The sequence below is a fragment of the Hydra vulgaris genome, chromosome 06 (assembly GCF_038396675.1).
Source record: "Hydra vulgaris chromosome 06, alternate assembly HydraT2T_AEP".
In the NCBI taxonomy this organism is placed as follows: Eukaryota; Metazoa; Cnidaria; class Hydrozoa; order Anthoathecata; family Hydridae; genus Hydra; species Hydra vulgaris.
In genome coordinates, this window is record NC_088925.1 from 57,383,151 (window position 1) to 57,407,164 (window position 24,014).

The 24,014-nt window shown below is 28.0% G+C and overlaps 1 protein-coding gene across 1 annotated transcript; it reads left to right on the forward strand.

The window, feature by feature from the left end:
- Positions 1-19,329: 19,329 nt before the first annotated feature.
- On the forward strand, positions 19,330-22,267 carry LOC101241079 (uncharacterized). Its single transcript, XM_065800539.1, has 5 exons — positions 19,330-19,489; positions 19,569-19,806; positions 20,133-20,279; positions 21,399-21,534; positions 22,023-22,267. Exons 1-5 carry the CDS (start codon positions 19,448-19,450, stop codon positions 22,168-22,170), a joined length of 711 nt encoding a protein of 236 aa, XP_065656611.1. The 5' UTR covers positions 19,330-19,447; the 3' UTR covers positions 22,171-22,267.
- The last annotated feature ends 1,747 nt before the right edge of the window (positions 22,268-24,014 follow it).

Genomic DNA, 24,014 nt, shown 5'->3' on the forward strand with positions numbered 1-24,014 from the left:
TTTTTTTTCAGTTGTTAAGTTCAAATAACTAAGTAATCATATAATTAAGACTTCCTTAAATATAACAAAATTGTTTGTTTTTTTAAGGAGTCTTTTAACTAAATATAATATTTTACAGAATTCTATTTGAAAGTTTTTTAAAATAGCTTATTGAAAATTTGATACATCTTTGAAATTAAAGTTCCGTATGTTTCAGTCGTTTTTCCAGTTACATTTTTTGTGCCTAGTAAGATTATAAACAGCTGAAAATATTAACAGCGAAAAAAAAATTTTTTTGATGGGGGTGTTTTGAGATATTGGGCCCCAAAGTTGTTTTATAGAAACTAGTTGTTTTATTAATTTTTAAGCATGTTCTTTTTATATTTTAGCATTTTAAGTACATTTATTGAATTTAGCATCAAAAAAACAATATATATGCTTATATTCATGTTTTTGCCATTTTTATTTCTTATTATTTTAATAAAAATGTTTTTTCAGAGTGTTATGAAAACCGGGTCATTTTAGGAAACCAGGTCAGTATTAAAATTGCAGTATCTTGTCAACCTCTCAACATTTTTAGCTAAAATTTTGTTAACTTTTCTTTTTAAGATGCAACAGCCAAAGAATATAGTTGAGTTTGATTTTTTTATGAAAAATTTGTGTTTTATATAAATACTATTTATTATTACAAAAAAATAATATTTAAGTTTTAACCCACCCTACCCAAGGTGTGAGAGGTGTAGAGCTTCCGAATAGTACCCTCTTGCACCCTTTTCACGCATTTATCCCTAAAACCTTTCTTTCTTTTGATAATAAATTGCATGCATTTTTATATGAAAATGCAAAGTAATAATCTTGATATTGGGCCAGAGGGTGCGCCCGAAGCCCAAAGGACTTCTTGCCTAATAACCTAAAGTATCCAAATCATATTTAGTGGCACCCTGTTAGAATACATTACAGAATACAAATAAAAATTATGAATTTTAATTAAATAATAATATTTTCGCCCTTTGTACACCCTCTGTATATATATTGCCCTTTGTTAGACCTATCTTTTGATACCAAGTTGTATATATTTTGATAAGAATTGACCAAGTTGTGACGTTTTAAGTTAAAAAAAACCTCAAATTTGATCACAGTTTCTTCAAGAAGTCAATATATCAAAAATTCGGTACTCAAAATGCCATAACTTTTTGTTGAATTGTTTAATTTTGATAATTTTTTCACCTTTAAAATACTGAATTAAAAACCTTTCCAATGATATGTAACAATCTAATGTTTGAATAATTTAAAAATTTCATGTCACCTACCTGTATATATATATATATATATATATATATATATATATATATATATATATATATATATATATATATATATATATATATATATATATATATATATCTATATATCTATATATATATATATATATATATATATATATATATATATATATATATATATATATATATATATATATATATATATATATATATATATATATATATATATATATATATATATATATATATATATATATATATATATATATATATATATATATATATATATATATATATATATATATATATATATATATATGTATATACATGTGAAGAAATTCACGGTATTATAACCTTACTCATAAACTCCTGAACTATACCGTTATTTTACGGTACAGGGTGCGGATTTACAACTTTTGTGTAACTCTTGCGTAGCTGAGCAAAAGTTACGAAAAACTTACGCAAAATATTTTTTGCGTAACTATTTGGTATTCACAACTTTTTCGCAGCATTTACGTAAAGTTAAGGTTGCGCATGAGTTACGCAAAACTTAGGCAAAAACTTACCCAAAATTTAAGGCAAATATTTTATAACTGTTTGTATAAAGGAAGTAGTTAGTATTACAATATCTTTTTTTATTAAGACACACAGGGCAATGTGACCAAAGAGTGAATGTTTCTTTTTTAAAGTCAGGGCTTAAATTTACTTTCAATTATTTTTTTGTTGTTGTTGCTATATTTAAAAATGTAGAAAAACCATATAGGGGCTATTCAAATAATACGTGACATTCTTATATAGGGTGGAGGTGTTTGAAAGTGTCACCAAATATCACATGGGAGAGGGAGTTGTTAGCCACATATGACATGACAAAATTTTTAAAATTTAAATTCTAATCACAGCAGAATAGTAAACCTTTAGCATAAAAGTACAAACTCAAATATATATCAGTTTAAAAATAATGCCACGTCACAAATAGGGCGAGGAGAGATTGTTTAATATGTGACATATACAAAGAAGAGAGTCTAGCAAAAAAGTGTTTTGTATTATTGGAAAGCAAAAAAGTGTTTCGTATTATTTGAATAGCCTCATTTAGCATATACGTGCAATTACTTTTAAAAGTAATATCATATATAGCATAAACATTCTTTCAATCTATTTTGAGTATCTATTAGCAAAATAATCAAAGTAATTAATAATTGGATTAAAAATGAAACAAATAAGAGTCGGTTGGTTTTTTAAATGAGATATCGATTATTAAAAAAATGCTACACATCTATTATTTTAAATATAAACATTACAAGCACTCATTAAGAAGTAATTCGGGCATATTTATTCAAATCCAAATGGTTAATATAAAATGTATTATCCTGGGTTTATATTAGATAATTATTCGGCTTCCTGTATGATGCCATCAGTGAATGCCCATAGGTTTTATTTAACACTAACTCTAAACCTGCCGCGAACCTTATTTTTAAACATTACTGGCTAAATAAACTAGCTAAAATATACAGAAAACTAGCATTTAAAAGAACTTTTTTTTCTATTTTTAATATAAAAAGAAAAAAAAAATAACATGAAAATAATATTTTGAGGCATTATTTTGGCGCCCATACCAGTCCTATAGTACCAAAAAAGGTCTGGGTTCACACCTGATCAGATCATGCAACTTGTCTTGCATTGCTTCAGGAAGTTAAAACAAAATACTTTAGTTTAGCAAAAATTTCACGTTCATAAAAAAATAGAAGTGCTAAACTAAAGTGTTTTTTTTTTTTAACTTCTTGTTTTTATTCTTACTTCTCATACCCTAGGGTACAAGAAAATCATGATAATTGTTAAATTTTTTTAAAATGTTATAAGAACCAGAGTTTTCAACTATTATATATATATATATATATATATATATATATATATATATATATATATATATATATATATATATATATATATATATATATATATATATATATATATATATATATATATCAAATCTTTTGAAACAGGCATTGCTCCTTTTTAATGAAAAGATCTCACCCCTTTTTAAAATGTAAACTCGAACCAAATAAATTACCGTTCAATCTTGTTGACTTCAATTGCAAGTAAGATCATGGAGAGATAAGTGAGAAAAAACATGACTATTCATGTTTATCTCTCACTAATATCTCCATTTAAATAAGTCTATTCACCAACATGGATAAGCTAGTGGTAAATCTTGTGCCACAAATCTCTTAGAAGTGTTAGATATAATTACAGAGACACTAAACCATAATTTTATGGCTGTGCTAATCTTACTGGACTATTCTAAAGCTTTTGACAGTATAAGTCACGAGCTACTAAACATAAAGCTTAATGGGTATGGATTTGATATAAAATGAATTGCTTGGTTTTCTGATTTTCTAAAAAGTAGACGACAACGAGTAATCTTAGATGGTATATATTCTGATTGGCAAAGGTAATAAGTGGTTCACCACAAGAACCGGTTCTTGGTCCACTATTGTTTTTGATATACATAAATGATATCCTAGAAATAGTTAGAACTTTTGTAACCTTTTTGCAGATGATAGCTCGTTGCAATGATTAAAAATAAAATGGGCATTATATCAGTTAAAAATGAGCTTAATGCTCTCATAGATTAGTCCAAGCTATGGGATATGTCCTTCAATATTGAAAAATGCAAGGTTATGAAATGAAAAACTTTCTTTACTTGTAACTTTGTAAATTAGAATTAATTCAAAAACTTATTTTACACAATAAAAATATCTTTACGTTTTATAACTAATTTTTTTCTCGTACTTTTCAAAGAATTGAAAACTTTTATAATTCTGATCCAAAAAAAAATGCCACACAATAAAAGTGAATAATCTTTGTAAGTATGTAAAGATTTTATGAAATGCGATTTTAATGAACACAATTAAAGTAGAGTTTCACTTAATTTCTAATTTTCAAGAAACTTCATACTTGAAATAATTAAAGAACACGTTGACAAGTGTCGCAAGACAGTAAAACGATTACATGATAAAAGTTTACCAATAAATTTACCATTTCTTTTAAGTTAAAAATTTCATCACCATCAAGCAAAATTTTTTGCTTTGTTGTTTCGAGTCAAAGATATCTTTAACGATAAATACATCCTACTAATATATTACTATATTTATTGTTTATAATTTCGATGAAAAGACTTTCGTAGTTAGAATTAGAGAAACATTGTACTTTTTTAATTTTATACAAATATTTATCGGAAACATAAACCCCTAATCCTCCACCTTTTTTCCCGGTGGCTCTTGGTTGACTAACTAATTTATAAGATTGCAAACTATAGATAGAATTCAATTCAACAGAACTTTCTGTATCATGCCAAGTCTCTGTAAGAGCTATGACGTCGAACGCGTAATTTAAAATACTTAAAAATCTGATTGATATGATAAAAGGAATGTTTATCAGATATAATACTTTATTGCATTTTATCATTTATAACCTATTTGAAAAAAGAAGGTAAGGAAAACTGTTCAAAGTTCTACTCTAAGTTGTGGGTACTCTAATAACCTCCTTTTTGTTGCGTTGGTGTCTAAACAGCACAAGGATGATTAGAAATATAAAAATCTTATTCAATTAAAATAGTGATTTAGAATAAACTCGTATTTTTTTTCAAACCTTAGTTTGACTTCACAAGATGTTTGCCGGTTATCATATGTTCCGGAATCTTGTGATTGGTTTTTTACTACCTTCCAGACTAACTAGAGCTCTGAAACTTCCAGGATTTGTAAAAATTTAGTAAAAGTATATCTTAAAATTGTTTTCAGAGCCAAGTGGAGAACTCCACTTTTTTGAATCTCTTTTTTTTTTTTTTTTTGATTTTCCTTAATCTTTCAGACTTTACTTTGATTTTACTTTATCTTGACAGCATTTGTGTAGTCCCGATGAAAATGCATGTTAAATTTCTTTCCTGGAAAAGTGGGGTCGTACCCTTATTTTTTTCTCTCTAATATATTGTTTTTCTTTAAAGTTGGGGTTTATAACTCTTTAGAAAAAAAGATTTTTTGTAAAAAAGCTTTGAAAAGGCATTTTTATGATTTATTTGTTTTAGTATTAATTTGTCGGGAGGAAATAGGTTAGTGACCCTGATAAAAATTTACCGTAAAGGAGCCAGACATATTTGCAGCTATGCTGCTGCTTTTTGCTTCTCTTATTCAGCGTGGTTGTTGTCAGGTCCGTCCCGAAGAGGTCTCTCATTGTGAAAGGAGGGAGGGAGGTTGTATGTATTTTTTGCCAACTAGAGACACACACACAAAAAAAGGGTCCTCGATATTTGAAATTTGCCAATTATAAATCAAAACTTGCTTACTGAAAAGCTAAATGTACAAATGTACAAACTCAAATGCGTATATAACAGCTTGGGGGAGGGGGGGTAAACCCCGTCACCACCGTTCGGGACGGTCCTGGTCAGCCATAGTCTTAACAGCCACTCTAACAGAAATGAAAATTAATTATTTTTTTTGTTTATTTATTAATAGCTATTCATAAAACTGTTGTCTGGAATGAACTAATTTCAATTAGTCAATTTCATCAGTACCTTGGTCAATTTCATCAGTACCTTTTGGGCACCTTGGTCAGTAGACATACGTGACCAAGGTGCCCAATTACTGTTTCTCTGGAACAATAACTTTTCTAAACAAAAAAAACTCTTTAAATATATCTTATGGCTCCTAAACCTTGCAGTTCTAGGTTCAGTTGCTTGTGGGATCGTAAGTTTTGCTTATACTGGCCTTGCGGTAGCTAGACCGCTGATGCTACACGCAAGTAAAGATATTTACGTGAAAAGTTTTAAATTTTTCATGCCCATATAAAAGTACCGTAGTTGTTTAAAACAAAACTTTTAGAGTCAAAGGATATTCTTGACCAGGTGGACTTTTTTCGTATCAAAGTGGCAAAAAATCTTTACAAAAATAGAGCGTCCTTTTAAAAAGTTCGAGGCTCCTTAATCTTTAGGGCATGGTGTGACAGCCCCCATAATTCAGGACAGGTTTAAACTTTCTCTCCTTAGTTTTTAAATAATAAATACATTTACGCAAAAAAAATTGTAAAAAAGAACTAACAAATATACCAATTAATTTTCTTTCAAATAAATTACCCTTTCTGAGTCTCCCATGGGTATATGCGCCTTCTGCGAACTGCCTTGTTTCAGCTTTGTCTAAATTCCAGACCTTTTGAATGGTTGGCCTGAGAGTGAATATTTTTCAGACGGTTTGATTCAGAAAGTGGCTATTATAACTATGAGAGGTCTATGATAGTTTTAACTATCATGGACCTCTCTAGTTCCGGTCCATGATAGTTAAAACTATCATGGACTGGAACTAGAGAGGGTTTTAATCATGGGCAAAAACCTATTATTGATATTTTAAAACTTTACTGGAAAGAAATGACTAAAACCGCGCAAATCAAATGTTGCGGCGATCTAAATGTTTAGTGACTTAAAATTTTCCTTTTTTCATTACTTTTCTACAAGATCCTGTCAAAGTTATTGTAAAATGTAATTACTTAATTTTTTTTTTGTTTTGTTATTCCCCTCCTCAAGGCCAAGAAGGCCACTACAGATGAGTAGGCTACTTTATAGTGGTTATAACCCTCTCTCAACTCTATAACTCCGAAACACGAACCTTGACAAACAAGGCCGCTGCGCGGAGAAACAAGTTGAGCGCGGTACTACCAGGGACGTGGTGGGGATCAAACTCAGAACCTCTCGCTTATAAAGCGAGCGCTTTACCACTACACCACTACCTTATTTATATAAATTACTCTTAATTTACTTTACAAATTATATATAGCTTATGCAATTTAACTTTTAATATATATAATTTATTTTTAATAAAGATTAGTTATTACTTTTAAAACAAAAAATTCCTACTTAAAAAACATTATTTCATTTGTATATTTAATTTACATTTGGTAGCATATTACTTTTATGTGGTTTACTTTTATATGCAAGTTACCTTTAAATATAATTTTTTTTTAATTAGTTACTTTTATAGGTATATGTAAATTACAGTTTGAGGAATTTTATATTATGTAGTTTTAAAAAGTAATTAATTTTTAAATGTAAAAGTAAACAACTTTTTCTTGTGACTTACTTTTACATGTAAAAATAAATTACTTTTTGATGTAATCTTCTTTTACATAAATTTATAGTTACTTTTGAAAATAAAAGAACTTACATCATAAGGTAAAAGTCGTTTCAAAAAAATTAATTACTTTCACGGAAATGTAAACTTACATAAAACATTAAACGTTTAAAATTATGTAATTTACTTTTTGATAAAAATTAACTTACTTGTGTTTGTAAAAAAATTAATTACTTTCACGAAAATGTAAACTAACATAAAACATAAAACGTTTAAAATTATGTAATTTACTTTTTGATAAAAATTAAACTTGTGTTTGTAAAAAAAAGTAAGTAGAAGAGCCATCCCTATTCAAAAAGCTGTATAAAATTTCCACAACAAGTTGAACTGTTGCGTGAATATAAATTTGCCCCCCCCCCCCTCCTTCCTTGCCAGCCAAAAATGTAAAGGGGCCCTCCTACTTTAAATTTTTTCAAAATATATTTACAAATTAAATATCCAAATACTGAAGTACTAAATTACATCAGCGGTATTTCTATAATAGACAACATTAATATTCACTAATGTTTACTAATATTCAATAGAAATTCTATAATGAATTTGCTATTGAAATTAAATTCTGCATTACAATTTCTATTGAAATTTAATTCTATAATAGAGTTCCTTTTATAGAAAAATAATCTGTTTTTCATTTAAGAATACGTGAAAAATCTCCGCGGGGCCCTCTAAGCTTCGGAACCCTCCCGCCTTGTGGAGTTGTGCTCCCCCCTAGTTATGCCACTGGTTCGGACAGAACGTATTAATTGAATCATTGATACTATGTATCACTCTTGCAATTTTGGAACAAATGTATGAAATAAAATCTTGACCAAGATTTAAACGAAAGAATCGTTGGTTGCATGAGCCAAATGAAATCCTTTTACTTCTTTATCGGCATCAACCTTTTTTATATGTTTATGGCATGACTGGTAACTTGTTAAACCTCCTCAATTGACAAAGATGTTGGCAACCAGTAAAAGAAAGTCTGCATATTTAGTGAGAAATGATGATTGGTGATTAAGAAGGCAGTAAATTCAATCAAATCAATTAAAATGGCTACCTTACCGAGCAAACAAAAAAATTCGAATTGTTCCTTTATTCTATACGTCATTGGTTACAAAGAACATACAAGCAACGTCTATTACCCAGTAACAGCCAATGATTATTTTAAACCAATATATGTAAAAGCTCTTGACACTGTTTTTAATGCTATTGAAGATCGATTCGAACAACGAGCATTAAAGAAGTTTATGAACGTTGAAGAACTGTTTTTGAAAGCATTAGAAAGGAACTTAAGGTTTTAGAACCTAAATTTTATGGAGATTACAATTGGAGCCAAATAAAAAGTGAGCTTCATCTCATACTAACTATTTTTAAAAAAACTGACAATTGATTTTCGAGATACGCGCAAGACAGTTCAGAATATGGATAAAGAAAATCGTGTTTACAAGTGAAACTACATCGGCCACACCAAAACGCTCTTATTCAATGCAGAGGAGGGGTTAAAAGATGGCTCAGGTTAACAATGGCTTAAAAAAGATATAAATACTTGTCAGAGCTAAATAGACACGTTGATATTGTCGATAGTTTATCTTTAATAGAAGAAGCCGAGCGAATTACTGCTGCACAGGATAAGCACAGGCAAGCACAAAATTTGAATTCAAGACAAATATTTTACCTTGACCCCGCCAGTTCTGTTGCACGTGTGTGTGTATATATATATATATATATATATATATATATATATATATATATATATATATATATATATATATATATATATATATATATATATATATATATATATATATATATATATATATGTATATATATATATACATATGTATATTTATACATATATATATACATATATATATATATATATATATATATATATATATATATATATATATATATATATATATATATATGTATTTTTATGAACCCAATTAATAGACATGCATAGTTTAGTGCGAAATCTGTCCCCATGGCTGTGACTGAAATTTGGTGAAATAATTTGTTGTTGAAGATAAAATTGTTGTTTTTCAAAATAATTGATGCGGATTCAATGATAAAATTGGTTGTATATTGTTCAGGTATAAGATCTGTATGTGTTTTGACCCAGAATTTTAAAGCGTGTAATCCTAGATTGTGTAGAACAGTTATGTAAAAATAACAATGCCACATACCAGAATAACACTATCTACATCTACTTTTCTTGGAATTTTTCTTAGAAAATTCGAATTATCTTTTTATACAAGTCTTTTGTTTCTGTACCATTGGAGAAAAAATATTGTGTAAAAATGGGCTAAAATATGATGTTAATGAAACTATTCCTGCAATAATTGGTCGTCCTTTTCGGTCTTATGGTGGTTCTATGTCAATAAATAAATTAAAAGATTCCTGAGTCTTTTTAATAATTTCTATACATTTATAAATTTCGGGAATTATACAAAAATTGCTAGATTTCCATTATATTTTGTTAATTATTATTTTGTGTTTTATAAAATTTTCCGTTTAGTTTAATTTTCAATTAAATTTTTCAATAAAATAATATATTTAATGTTCTAGATGTATCTGTTATTCTTAAAAACAACAATTGTATCACAACCCCCCATATTCTATAAAGAAACTTACAGCCATGACCAGAGCCGCACAGAAACTAAGTGATGCCCAAGGTCAATTTTTGTTCGGTGCACCATACTTTGGATTCCTGAGTATATTGAATTAAGCATGATTTTCAATGTTTATTGTCCGTATGTCAACTATTACATTACAATTTAATGAAAACAACAATTTTTTTGTATCAACTGTCGCTTGATATAAACACTTTATATTTGAATTTGTTTATATATGATAAACCGAAAATACAAATACAATTTAAAATGAATTATATATTTATCAATAAAAAGTTAATTATGAAGACTAGTCAAACTACAGTAGTTTTACTTCGCGGGTTTACTTCTTTGCGAAACTAGAGATAACATTTTCGTACGATAAAGTCTTGGCAAGATTGTTTCTAGTTGAAAATCACCATTAGGTTAGTAAGACGTTCTTCAGTCATTGTTGATTGTAATTTAGATTTGATAAGAACAAGTTTGTTTAAAGAGCGCTCTCTTTCAGCCACGGAAACTGTGATTGTATTAAAAATGCGAAGCAAAATGCAGATCGAAGAAAATATTGACTGAAGATCTTTCTGGTAGATTCTATTGAGCAACGTGATAGAAGAAAGAGATTCTATTTATCCAAAAGCATTTGATTGTTTCAGAACATCTTGACGACGGGTTTTTTGAATCAACTTTTTTTTTTTGTTTTATTTTGTTTTGCTTTGTTTTGTTCTTTATTACAATGTTCTTTATTACAATGTAAGATACAAATACAAATATACCAGAGAAAAATACAAGTGAAGATATCGTAAAAATAAATAAATAAAAAATAAATAAAGAACGTGGATACTCAGAGAAGACCATTAGGTCTTGTCACAGAGAACCGCTGGTGAAGAACTTGACTTTTAAATTTTATACAACGTATAAAAATCGCTATACAAATAAATGAAATCGTTAAGATTAAAAAGTCCTTTTACAACTAGAAAATATAAATAAACAAAAAATATAAAAGTATTTGATTCAATAAATAAAAAGAAAGCGGATACTCGCAGAAGACCGTCAAGTCTTCATCGAGAACCACTCGTAAATTTAAAAATCTCATAAAAATCAAATGCATACATTCATGGTCAAGTGTATAAAGCACAAGAAAAATTTAAGTGCATTCATATACATATTCAGTTACATCACTGCATAAAAAAAAAAAAAAAATTATTCAATGTTTAAAAATACAAAAATGTATCATCAATAGACAAAATGATTTCCTTAAGCTATTATTGAATGAGAGGTAACTCCATTCCAAAGAAAAATCAAAATGTTTTAAAATTATTTTATTCCAGAGAGAAGCTCCACGAAATGAAAAGCTCGATTTTCCAAAATTAGTTTGAAAAAAGAGTTGACGAATTAAGTTATCATTTCTTAAGTTGTATTTATTTTTATCTTTTAAGGTATATAAATTATGGAAAGAAACTGGGTTGGAGTTAGTTTTACATTTGTACATAAAACAAAGAATATAAAAAACATCTAGCTGATATATTTCAAGAATTTTCATTTCAAATAAGAAGGGCTTGGCATGAGTAAATCTATCTTTAAAATTAATAAGACGAGTAACATGCTTTTGTTGACGGTAAAGAGGCCTAAGTTTGGATTTATTAGCCCTACACCAAGCAATATTTGCATAGTTTAAATGACAATAGATAAAGGAGTACTATAATTGAGTTAAATTACGTTTATTTAAAATACTTCTAGCTTTATGCAATATTCCTATACTTTTAGCAACTTTATTACACAAGAACTCTATGTGATATTTCCAATTAGGGTTTTCATTGTAATAGATACCCAGAAAGTTTGTATTAATTACATTCTTTTACATCAATTACATCGAGTTTTGTTAGAACTTTTCATTTCTTTCTGACTAAATTTTTCTTCATCTTTAGAAGAAGGTGGAGAACACCATATGAACAAAAACATATCCGTTGTCTTTTGAGCTGTATCCATTTTTTATCTTATCTGCTGCAGCAGCGCGTCAAGAGCAACATTAAATACGTTCACCTCAAAACCCTTTGATTCGTCTTCGTGGAAGTGGGCTGTGTTCATTGACTCGCCGTAAAGTGCTTTTCTTTTCCTTGTTTTCTTCTTAACAAAATCATTTTAAAACCCAAAAGAAGCTGACCCAGATGCAACCAGTTTTGCTTCTTGGAGGATTTGGGGCCGTAAAGAACGTAGTTGGTCAAGATCATTGATCAGAATCTTTAAAAACTTTGTCTCGTCATCAAAAGTAATGCTTTCTGTTTGAAGAAGGAGGCAGACATTGTTGACACATAGGAGAGGCTTGAACCAGAAATAAATCAAGACAATGAATTCAAATGATTGAATCCACTTTTTTAGTGCCTAAAGTAAATAAACTTTTTGAGTAACTAAAGTCATTTGATGATCTTCTAAATCGAGTTCTTCAAGAAGTTTCAAGGACTTCAGTATATCTTTTAGTCGTTTCGACCAAATAGATATACTGAAGTCCTTGAAACTTCTTGAATAGCCAGACAGCCGCGAACTCCATCTTGTTTGGGACGTGAGGGAGTTGCCCTGTTGCCACAGTTAAATTTTCCAGTAGAGGATTATGCAAAATGAACGCTAGCAAGATTGAGACTATGCGCACTGCAAGGCATGAACAAAGCTTAAAGATTTTTCTCGAAAATGATGGCCTGCACTCCTTTGTATACACCGGACATATTAGCCCTGTTATCATAGCCTTGGCCCCTACAGTTTTTTAAATCAATGTTTTAAGTAACGTTTAAAAATCAGCCATTATAAGAAATGGGAAAAGTTCCAAGATTGAATGTATATATTTTTATTATAATTCTTATAATTCAAAGAAGAAACTAGGGGGTTTTTATCCTATTGCTTAAACAACTTCACTAAAAACAATTTTTTGTATATTAAAAATAAACAAGAGCCAAAATTACTTCATAAATTATTTGTCTTTATCTTAATATGTCATTGTTTAAGTCAGTGACGTAACAAGATTTTTTGATGCTTTAGAAAAAATACTTTCAAGCATTATGCAATCTCCAAACTTAGGTATGTTAATGCTTATGTCAAATAAGAATGCTTTGCAATAAATTATACACTTTTGGTTTTTGTCTCGTAACAATTAATAACAAATAAATAAACAATACGCCTTTTTTTTAGGCGATTGGTTTAATTTGTAGAATAAGTTTATACCGTTTTATTTATTTTTGCAATTAACAAATAAGTTTATAATTTATTATTTACCAAAGTATAACAAGTTAAATTTATTATACTTAATATATTTATTATATTAAGAAACTTTGGGAAGTAGTTGAAAAAACACCAAAATTTCAAAAAATATTAGGATACTCTACAAAGTTAAACCTTTGTTGTCCCAACAAAATCTTAAATCGCTTTATTTTTCTTACATCCAAAGTTATAAGTACGCTAATACTACATGGGCAACACACAAATTCAAATTGAATACCGTTTATATAAGTCAAAAACATGCATCAAGATTAATTCATAATAATGATAAACTCACCCATGCTGAACCCTTACTAAAAACCTTGAATGCACGAAATGTTTACCAAATCAACCTTTACCGAAATGTACTGATTCATGCTTAAATAAAAAATTGGACTAGTTATATCGCATTTTTTAGATAACTTTTTTAAATTAAACTCTAATAGATATATAAAAAGAGCAACAGGCCACTTCACACTGCCTAAAAGAACATTAAAGTTCTCACGGTTTTCTATTTCCTACTGGGATCCGTACCTATATAACAAAACAATATCCAAAATATAGAACTTAAAATATTAAATAATCCTGCCGACTTGAAAACAAATCAAAACACCTCATACTTAATATCAACAGTTATATTGACATGTATTAAACTTAAAAACAAAATTTATACTAAAATATTTGGGTCACAAACTGTATGTTGTTTAAACAATTTTTATTATATATAAAAATGAAGTTTGATTATTTTTGATGATAAATCTTCATAGACTTCTACGAGTTTTCCTTTACAACATCATGTATATATCTGAAGTGACCGAAAATTTCTTGTCTTTTTTTTCTTATTACTTTTATTTTTTTATTTTTAAAAAATACTCGTAGTTTTTATGAAAAGAAACACTATTAATTTATGTTATACTTAGTTATACTTGTTAAACTACTTTTTATTTTGTTATGTGATACGTGGTAATATTGATGTTGTGGTATTATTGATGTTGTGGTATTATTGATACGTGGTATTATTGATACGTGGTACTATTGATGTTGTAAAAAAAAAGAAAAAGAAGGAAAAATTGTAAGACTATGTAAAGTAAAGTTAGAAATTTGTGGCAAAGTACAAAATACTTTTTATTTAAACTTTTGATGGTATTCTTAGTAAACCATGAATATCATCAAAAAATTAAATAAAAAGTATAAAACACAGAGAAACGGTATATTTTTACTTGAAAGACTAACAAATTAATAATTATAATTCAAATAATGCATCCAATGGTCCAAATCACATTTCAGAAATCCAGACAAGACATCGTTTTAAATGTCATTCTTAAGCGTCAATAGATAATGGCTTAGTACTGAAATTGGATCTTCTATTATTATATTTACATATATCTTTTAAAAAATGAATGTAAATGTTTGAAAAAATGGTACTATTCTACATAATACTATTCTTTAAGGGCTCCCCATAAATGCTGCATCAAGGTACCCTAAACTTGCTAATAGAAAACAATCGCTTTATGTTCAGTATCAAATTGTTTTTTCAATAGTATTTTTTTGAAGTACAGAGCCTACTAATTGCAGTTTACAAAATTATCTTACTTTCCGAAAGACACGTTGATTAACATACCTTAAAACTTATAAACTTAAAAAACTAACAAATTACTTTGTCAACAAAAAAATACAAATTTTGTCCCCTCGCAGGCCTAATGTTATCAAATAATAAAACCTTTTTGTCAAAATATAGATCTAATAGTAACCGTTTCATCATATGATAGTGGTTGTCACAACTCTTAAGACCCCTCTACAATTACAATGCTTCATGATGCCCCACGTATCATGCTGCCTCATTTCTAATTAGTTTTTAGTTTAGTTTATTTCTTCATTTAAAAATGTTTTCTAAAGTAAAAAAATTTAGAAAAGTTATATTAATGTCTTGAGCAAGAAAAAGACATGAATTAACTTTATCCCAGAGCCCTATTAGACACTTCTTGGAGCCTAGGAACAAAAAAATATTTAAAAGATCACCTCAGCTATAACCATGTAACGTTTCCATTCATCCCTAAACGAGGGACAAAAATTTTACAAATTCATAACTTTGAAACGTTATTCATAACTTTAAAACCTGCCAAAATTTAGTAAAAAATATTTTAACTACTTATTGTCCTAATATTTTGGGTATGGCCTCACCCATAGGAGGGTGCAATTTTTGGTTTTAGGTTATCATTTGTTTCCCAGGCTTTTTAGCAAAACTTTATCATTTGACATAAGCATAAATAAAAAGAAAATGTTTGTCCCGGGCGGTAAATATCCTGCGAAAGCCTAACAAAAAGGTTTCAAAAAAAAAAAAAAGAATGTTATTCACTGATATAGGAATATAATTAGGAATATAATATATAACTAGGAATATAATATATAATCAACCCTGATTAGGGGCGCTAATCAGGGTTGCTGTCCCAGACGGCGACAAGGCTCTCGCCATCCCTGATCCTTATATGTCGTTTATTTTAACGCAATGTTGCTTGAAATACATTTTAGATTTTTCAAACTCTTATTTCTACAAGCTTATAGTCTCCGTGTTGTTTTAAATGAAACGGTAATAGAATTTTATAAATAGTTTTACTGTCTTTGTACTTTATAGCATCAGGAAAAGCTGACCAATTAAAATAATTCCACAACTATACTTTATACAGCTCCCCATGTAACCATCACTAACAACCTAATAAGAGTAATGACTTTTTCTAGACTAATTTAAAAAACATTTAAAAGTTTGGATTATCATTTAACAAAAGTAAATTTTATTTAAATTTTAGAAACACAATCAAAATAATCGAAATCAAACTGAATAAAAATGAAGTATATCATTTATACTGCAAGAATAGTAGAACTTTTTAACAATGGTAATTTAACCAAAATCCAGATTCTTCATCAAGGCTTTTAAAATCAAAAAATTTTAAGTAAAATCATTCGGAGCAAATATTGGACAGTGGAAGAATTAAGGTAGGTCACACTGGGATTAACTAGAAATTAATTTTGTAATATTCTTTGCTGCGTTCAAAAATACTATTTTCTATTCTAGTAATTAAAATGTATATTTTGCAATATAGAGAAGCAATATATATATCTGCAGCCGTAATATCATAGAATCCTGCTATAAATTTTCGTTAAGATGTTTTAATTGCATGAAATTATTTATATGCCACAAACTGTTAAACAATAATAGAGAGTGCTTGCATCTGTAAGTTTATTATAAAATGCAATTGTATGACGCAGTTTCATAGTAATGTAAAAAGAAACTTGGGATACAATTGTCTGATTGCCTTTAAATTTAGTTTAATAATCATAAAATCCCAAATAATAAGTTTCCAAGTGTCATAAGATAAAAAGTTTTGACCGACAATAACTCAGGAACTTCAAGTAATTAGCAAAAAAAAATTTATTAGCTTTTTTTTTACCCTACCAGCTATATTACTAAATATAAAATGAGCGTGATTGAAGGATATCACTTTGAGTATTGCTTGATTTTCCCAGAAAATGGCTTTTATAAAAAGCTTGATACAAAAAGTGCTAATGTGTAACTTAAAAGTTACACAAATTTTAAAAAAAAAACGAAATTTCTTGAAGTAAAGTTTTAAAGATTTGTGTTTTTTAAAATATTAAATTTTTTTTCCAGACAGTTGGTATCCATTTTACGACAGTTGGTACCGAAAAAACTTCAGCTATGAAAATGTAAAAGTTGAAAATATCAAACTTTTTCTGCACTAAAATATATTATTTTTTCTAAAGGAAACTAAAAGCCTTTTATAGATAGGTTTAAAGGTCAGAAATATTTCTCAAATTTATATATGAGCTGTTCAGAAGCCAATGTGACTAAGTCATAAAATAAATTTTTTTATTCATAATTACTTCTGAAATTATCATAAAAATATTCAAGGATTATAAATAAGTGTTCTTTAATATAGAAAAACACAACAAACGACAAAATCCTTCAAAAACCAGAAAATATACTATTTATTCTATTAAAAATTAACAAAACTTCAAAAAGCGGACTTAATCGCAATTTCTTCTGAACGACTCATATCTTTATCTTTATCTCATTTTACTGAGCAAAAACAATATTCAAGCCAAAAATAAAAAATAAAAAAGGTAACTACAGTTTTATTTAGGTAAAAATTGTATAAAATAATTCCTATGGTATTAAAAGTTTGATAATAACTATTGCCAGATAAGTTTGATAATAAAAAGTTTGATAATAACTATTGCCAGATTATAACTAAGCCAGATGAGCCAGTGATTTTTACCTTATAATAATTATCACATTTTTAATACAGTAACAATTTTTTAATGCAATAATAAACAATAGAAATTAAATAATAAATTAATTATAACAAAGACAACACTGTAAAAATTTCTGTTTTAAAGTTATACATTTTTCAACTATTGTAATTTTTATATTTGTTCACTAAACAAATATAAAAATTGTTCGTAAATAAATATAAAAATTGAGTTACTAAGTTACTAAGCAGATACGAATGTTTATTTGTTTTGAATTAAACAGCGTCTACCAATTGCTACACAGCGTCTACCAATTGCTACACAGTTAATATAAAACACAGCAACAAAGAGTCTTAAAATTTTCAAAATAACCTCCAAAGAGGAAAATATGCGATGTTTTATCCCATATTCAAATTACGCGATTTTTTATGGTATTTTGTTATACCAAATTTTATACTAAAACTATTATTTTCCATTCTGCAACAAAATCATGAAAAAGTTCCGAATACGTTCAGATGAAAATCAATTTATTAAAAATCAGCAAGTTCTATTTACAAAATTAAATCTCAACATGATTGAAAACTAACTTATGTGAAAAGACATGAGTTCGATGCGAAAAATCATGACAACCAAACTTCGATGTTAAAATTAATTTAATATAGTAACTTTAATCTATTTTTTTTAATCGATAGAGAAAATTTTAGTAAATGAACAAAAATGTCTCTTTTATTTCTTTTTACATGTGTAAATTTTCCATATTTCTGTTTTTCAGAAACTAAACGGTCAAGGCATATCTATACAATTAACTGTCCCAACAGTATTGTAGAAAAATTTTTTTTTGCTAAACAAAGAAAATATTATTTGATGACTTGTTAAATGTACTCAAACTAAATAGTTTAATTTGAGTGCATTGGATATAAAAAAACAATATTCACTTCTTAAAAATGCAATCTGGAAAGTTGCTGTATGTTTTTGTTTTGTTGTCAAAAACAATTTTTCTAAATAACTTACTCCTTGTTAAATACCAGATGCGTTTGAGTGGTAAAGTATTTTTGTCGAAGGAAAAATAACTTTGTTTCTATTAAAATTAGCTATGAAGTTGTAAATATATGTACATATATATGTATAAATATGTACATAATATATATATATATATATATATATATATATATATATATATATATATATATATATATATATATATATATATATATATATATATATATACAGTGCCGGTTTTAGCACTACCAGCGCCCTGGGCGAGATTTCTACGGCGCCCCTAGCTCAATTTAACCCCATTTAAAAAAAAGGCAAAGCGTAAAATAACCAATTAGTTTCGCCCCTAGGCCATCGCTCAACCAGGCCCTACCCTAATGCCGCCACTGTATATATATATATATATATATATATATATATATATATATATATATATATATATATATATATATATATATATATATATATATATATATATATATATATATTATTCTTTAAACAGTTAAGATATTACGTTTACATAAATAATAGTCAAATAACAAACTTTTCAATTGGTTGAATAGTTTCTAATTACAATTGCTTAATTATTTTAATTTTTAATTATTACTTTAATTTTTAGTATTATTACTATACTTATCATTAAGATTTATTATAAAGATTCATCACAGTATATATTATTTATAAAGATTTATGACAATATTTATAAAGATAATTTCGTTTAAAACTTCAAAATCCTTGCACAAATATTGACTCTTCGTAAAAGCAATCGCTGTTAATACAAAAGCGGAAATGTTTTGTTTCAAACGCTTCCTTACATTTATGAATCTTACATAATAGGGTTTGGATCAATATATCGTACCTACAACAAAGTCAGATTTAAGAAACTGGTTCATTGTCCATGATTTCATCGTAAATGGGTGTTAACTGGTGCTTACGTATATTATATCCAATAAGAGTAAGTCAAATTATTTTATTTTAATTAACTTATATTTTTCATATTGCTGAGGGTTCTTGTGAAATTTTATCTTATTTAGTCTGTTCCAAATAATATGGGAATTGTTTTGGCTCGTGTTACTTCATTAATCCTACTTAGCATATCTTTAGTTTTGTTAGCAATAGCTGTTGCTCTTAAAGGTTGGAAAGAAGAAAGGTATTATGATGAAATCATGGAAATCAGTTTATGGACAATATGTCGATATGCGTTTGGCACAATTAGAGGGTTAGATTTTAATAAATGTTTTGAAAATTACTATGCTGAACAGCCGTTCCAAGGTATATAGCATACCAGTCAGCTTGTAATAATATTATATTTTTAAAATGATATGTATAATAACTTGTTGCCTGTTTTTTTTATTTTTGTTTTTTTAAATAATGTTTTTTAGAAATAAAAGAAGTATTTAAATAAGATATTTTTTTGTTATCTTTTTTAAAAAGAATTTTGTTTATTGCATAATTTCTGTTAGGTAGTAATACTTTTTAAAAACTGTATAATTGGTAAGCAATAGTATGCTCAAATTAACTTAAATGTAATTGTTTAACGCACTTTATCGTATTTCACTAAATTAAAAGTTGTTGTTTTTTTCAAATATATTTTAAAGCGTGGTTCGAATGCTTTCGATTTTTTCTTGTTTTGGCGTTAGCTATTTTGGTGTTAGCGTTTATTTTCGTATGCTATGAACAATCTTTTAAAGATGAACGTTTAAAAAAGTCATGGAATCTAGCTGCGATTGCTTGTATTTTCAGTGGTATGGTTACTATACTTTTATTTGATAAATAATTTTAAACAAAACTGAGATAATGTATACGCGAATAAATGTATATATGCATACATACATATATCCATACACGCATACATAGATACACACATAAAAACATACATGCATACATACATACATACATACATACATACATACATACATACATACATACATACATACATACATACATACATACAAACATACATAAATACATACATACATACATACATACATACATACATAAATACATACATACATACAGACATACATACATACATAAATACATACATACATACATACATACATACATACATACATACATACATACATACATACATACATACATACATACATACATACATACATACATACATACATACATACATACATACATACATACAAACATACATACATACATACATACATACATACATACATACATACATACATACATACATACATACATACATACATACATACATACATACATACATACATACATACATACATACATACATACATACATACATACATACATACATACATACATACATACATACATACATACATACATACATACATACATACATACATACATACATGCATGCACACATATACACACACGCATACACATGTTATATACTTATATGGTTTATATGTCATTTGTAAAAATTTGATTAAAAAAGAGAAAAATCTGTTTTGATAATTCATGAAAAATTAATTTGCGTTAATTGTCATCGTTTTATTATTCAGCAAACAACATTTAAAAAACAAAAAGAAATCTAAAAAAGTCACAGCAGCTCAGTTCCCATTATGGGATAGAAACAAGTGATCTCTCTTCATTCATTATAATCATTAACAAATAAACAAGTTTTTTCTTTATTAAAAGCTACACTCTTGTTTAAATGAAATCTCTTCACAATAAATACCTTTTGTTCAAACTTTGTATTCATTGTTTATTAAACAAGTTTCGACTTTGATTCAACCTACAAACGGCGTGATTAGAATTAATAAATGTTTTAAAGCAAAACGAACAAAAAAGCTATTCAGTGTTTATAATAGTTTTTTACTTTATCTTTTTATTTCATTTTTTTTACATTTTTACAGCTTTTCTTACCGGAACTTCATTGGCGCTTTTTTGGTACGAGTATTCATTCGACTTTCTTGAAGAAACATTTCGATGGGAAGTAATGGGCTGGACTGAAGAAACAACAGATTACTTAGGGTTTACAGAGTATCCAGGGTAATTTTTATCTATTTAATTTTTTAATCTAATTTTTTTTCTTCCTCTCCACAAACAATTTTTTTGATTTCCGTTTTAAAACACCGTTTACTAACTTCAATCAATTGCATTAAGTGAACAAGAGGTTCACTTAATGCAATTAATTGAAGTTACTTGTAGTAGGTGCTGTCACACAAAATTGACTTAAGTGAACAAGAGGTGTCTAGTTTTTAACTGCTGCACCGGTTACAAATAGGGCACATTTTGTTCAGGGACCTTTCCAAACTATATTTCTAATTTTTATTGACATAGTTCTAATTTGTATTGTTTCATTTTTTGGGAGCCTATTCATCCAAATCAAGTGTCAAGCATTACTTATCCATCTTGTAAGACCAGTGTAAGTTACCATTAGTTGTAATGACAACTCAATTATAATTGTAAATAATTTTACCCATTTTACTATACACTGACTTTGATTTAACCAAAATGTTTCCAATATTTCCTTTTAGACCACCTTTGGTATTTTCTGTGATGTCATTTTTTCTGATGTTTTTTACCAGTTACTCGTGCTACGTTACCCACTGTTGCGAAAAAAATATGTTTAATAATGCTTCCTTGAACAAATTCAAAGAGCAAAAGTTCGAAGAAGGCGTTTAAAACTACCAAAAAATGACAATATGTATATACTCTCATATTTAAAAACCTAATGTATTATTTTTTTTCTGCAAAGAAAAGAAAAATGTAATTTTTTAAATCGTTGTTGTCGTAACCATATTAAGCGGGAAACCCCCTCTAATTTTAAAATCAATTTTTAGAAAAAAAAATTTGTCAGATCAATAGCATATATTAAAAAAATGAGAAAAAAGTACCAAACAAAATAAAAAGTAACCTGTTGCTATGGAAACCATAAAAAATTACCAAAAAACAGCAAAAACAGGTTTCATGCCGGCCAATATTGGTGGCAGGGAACAAAACAAACCAAGTTGAAATTTTTATATGGTGTTTATATAGAGTAGAAGAGTGTTTTAAGTTCAACAGAATTTTTTTTATACAAATATAAAATCAGGAATTTTGAAATCAAAGTCCAATATTCAATAATATGGTACTAAAACAGCATAAACAGCAAGTGTAAATAAAAAAAAACAACAACAAGAACTATTCAACTTTAAACACTCTATACCAGTTAATAAACAACCACTGAAAATTTTAGAAATGGCTCTTGAATGGATGGCGAGCAATGTTAGCCGGCGTCCTAAATACTTCATACTGAGAAAAAAGCAAATTAACATTTTTTTTAATTAAATAACACCAAAAAATGTATAAAAAAGCAATCATTAACTTCATTAAATCTAAAAAGCAGTATTTAAAATCCTCCTGGTTCATAAGTTATATCTTCTTTTTCCAAACTATTATCATTTTTTTAAACTTTTTTTGCTCTATTTAACTGTCGCCTCAACTTATTCATTTCATTCATTTATAATTAGATTGTTTTATTTTTTTATTGTTTATTTTATTGGAACCTTTAACCATGATAGCACCTGGTAACATATTTAATTGTTCAAAAACTAACACTAAAGCTTTCATACCAACATTAAAATTTGCTACCGCATCGTACACACCAAATTTCAAATTATCGAGTGACACATACCTGGTCTTCGGTAATCGGTCCCAAATTATACTGTTGAACAATTCATTAGCATTTTGAGTTTTCCAAAAAATAGGTCTAATTTTAAAAATTTCATTCATTGGAAGACCTGGACCTGGTTTGTAAGTGTTGGTTTTATTTGCTTTATCAAAGTTGAACTTGCACCAACTATTGATGCCGGTAGGACAGTGAGGAAAGTGCAAATTATTTGTTTATAAGGCAACATGAAATAATGAAGCTAATACGCTTGCCTTCTCATACCTGCTAAGTTTTTAGCATTTTACCTTATAGCAACCCCAAAGAAATTTTGCAGACGATCGATTACTGCATCTGTAAGACAGCCACGCACACCGAAACCTTTTTCTCTTTTCTTTAAACTTCGTAATCGTGTACCAACACGTTTTTGATAGTGTCCCACACATTCTAACTTATTAACTTGAATGCCAGGGTAAGTATCTATGACATTAATGAAAATTTTACTGTCCCCGTCTCCTAAAAAATTCATACATCGCAGTTTGTACTTATCAATAGATCTTAAAAACACGCATTTTGCACAAGTGGTCTCCAAACCGCTTGCAGATCCTTTGTAATTGTTTCTACAAATGTGAGAGTTCCTCCATTGGGCATAGATTGTAGGGTTTGTTTTTAAAAGATCTTTCTTTAAAAAGCAACCTTTGCAGAATCTGCACATTGGTTCGACATCCAAAATCTTTCCAGTGTCCATTGATAACGCAGAAAAGACACCGTTTAATGATGAAAAGCCTCTTCTCTGGCAAGTTCCATCACACAACACACCAATATCAAAAACTTCATCATTAGCAGCATGTTTATGCAATTCTGCTACTGCATCAAAAAT

Coding starts and splice junctions, on each gene's coding strand:
- LOC101241079 (XM_065800539.1), top strand. CDS start 19,448: ATGGGTGTTAACTGGTGCTTACGTATATTATATCCAATAAGA. Junction 19,490..19,568: donor GTATATTATATCCAATAAGA/GTAAGTCAAATT, acceptor TATCTTATTTAG/TCTGTTCCAAATAATATGGG. Junction 20,280..21,398: donor GATTGCTTGTATTTTCAGTG/GTATGGTTACTA, acceptor ACATTTTTACAG/CTTTTCTTACCGGAACTTCA.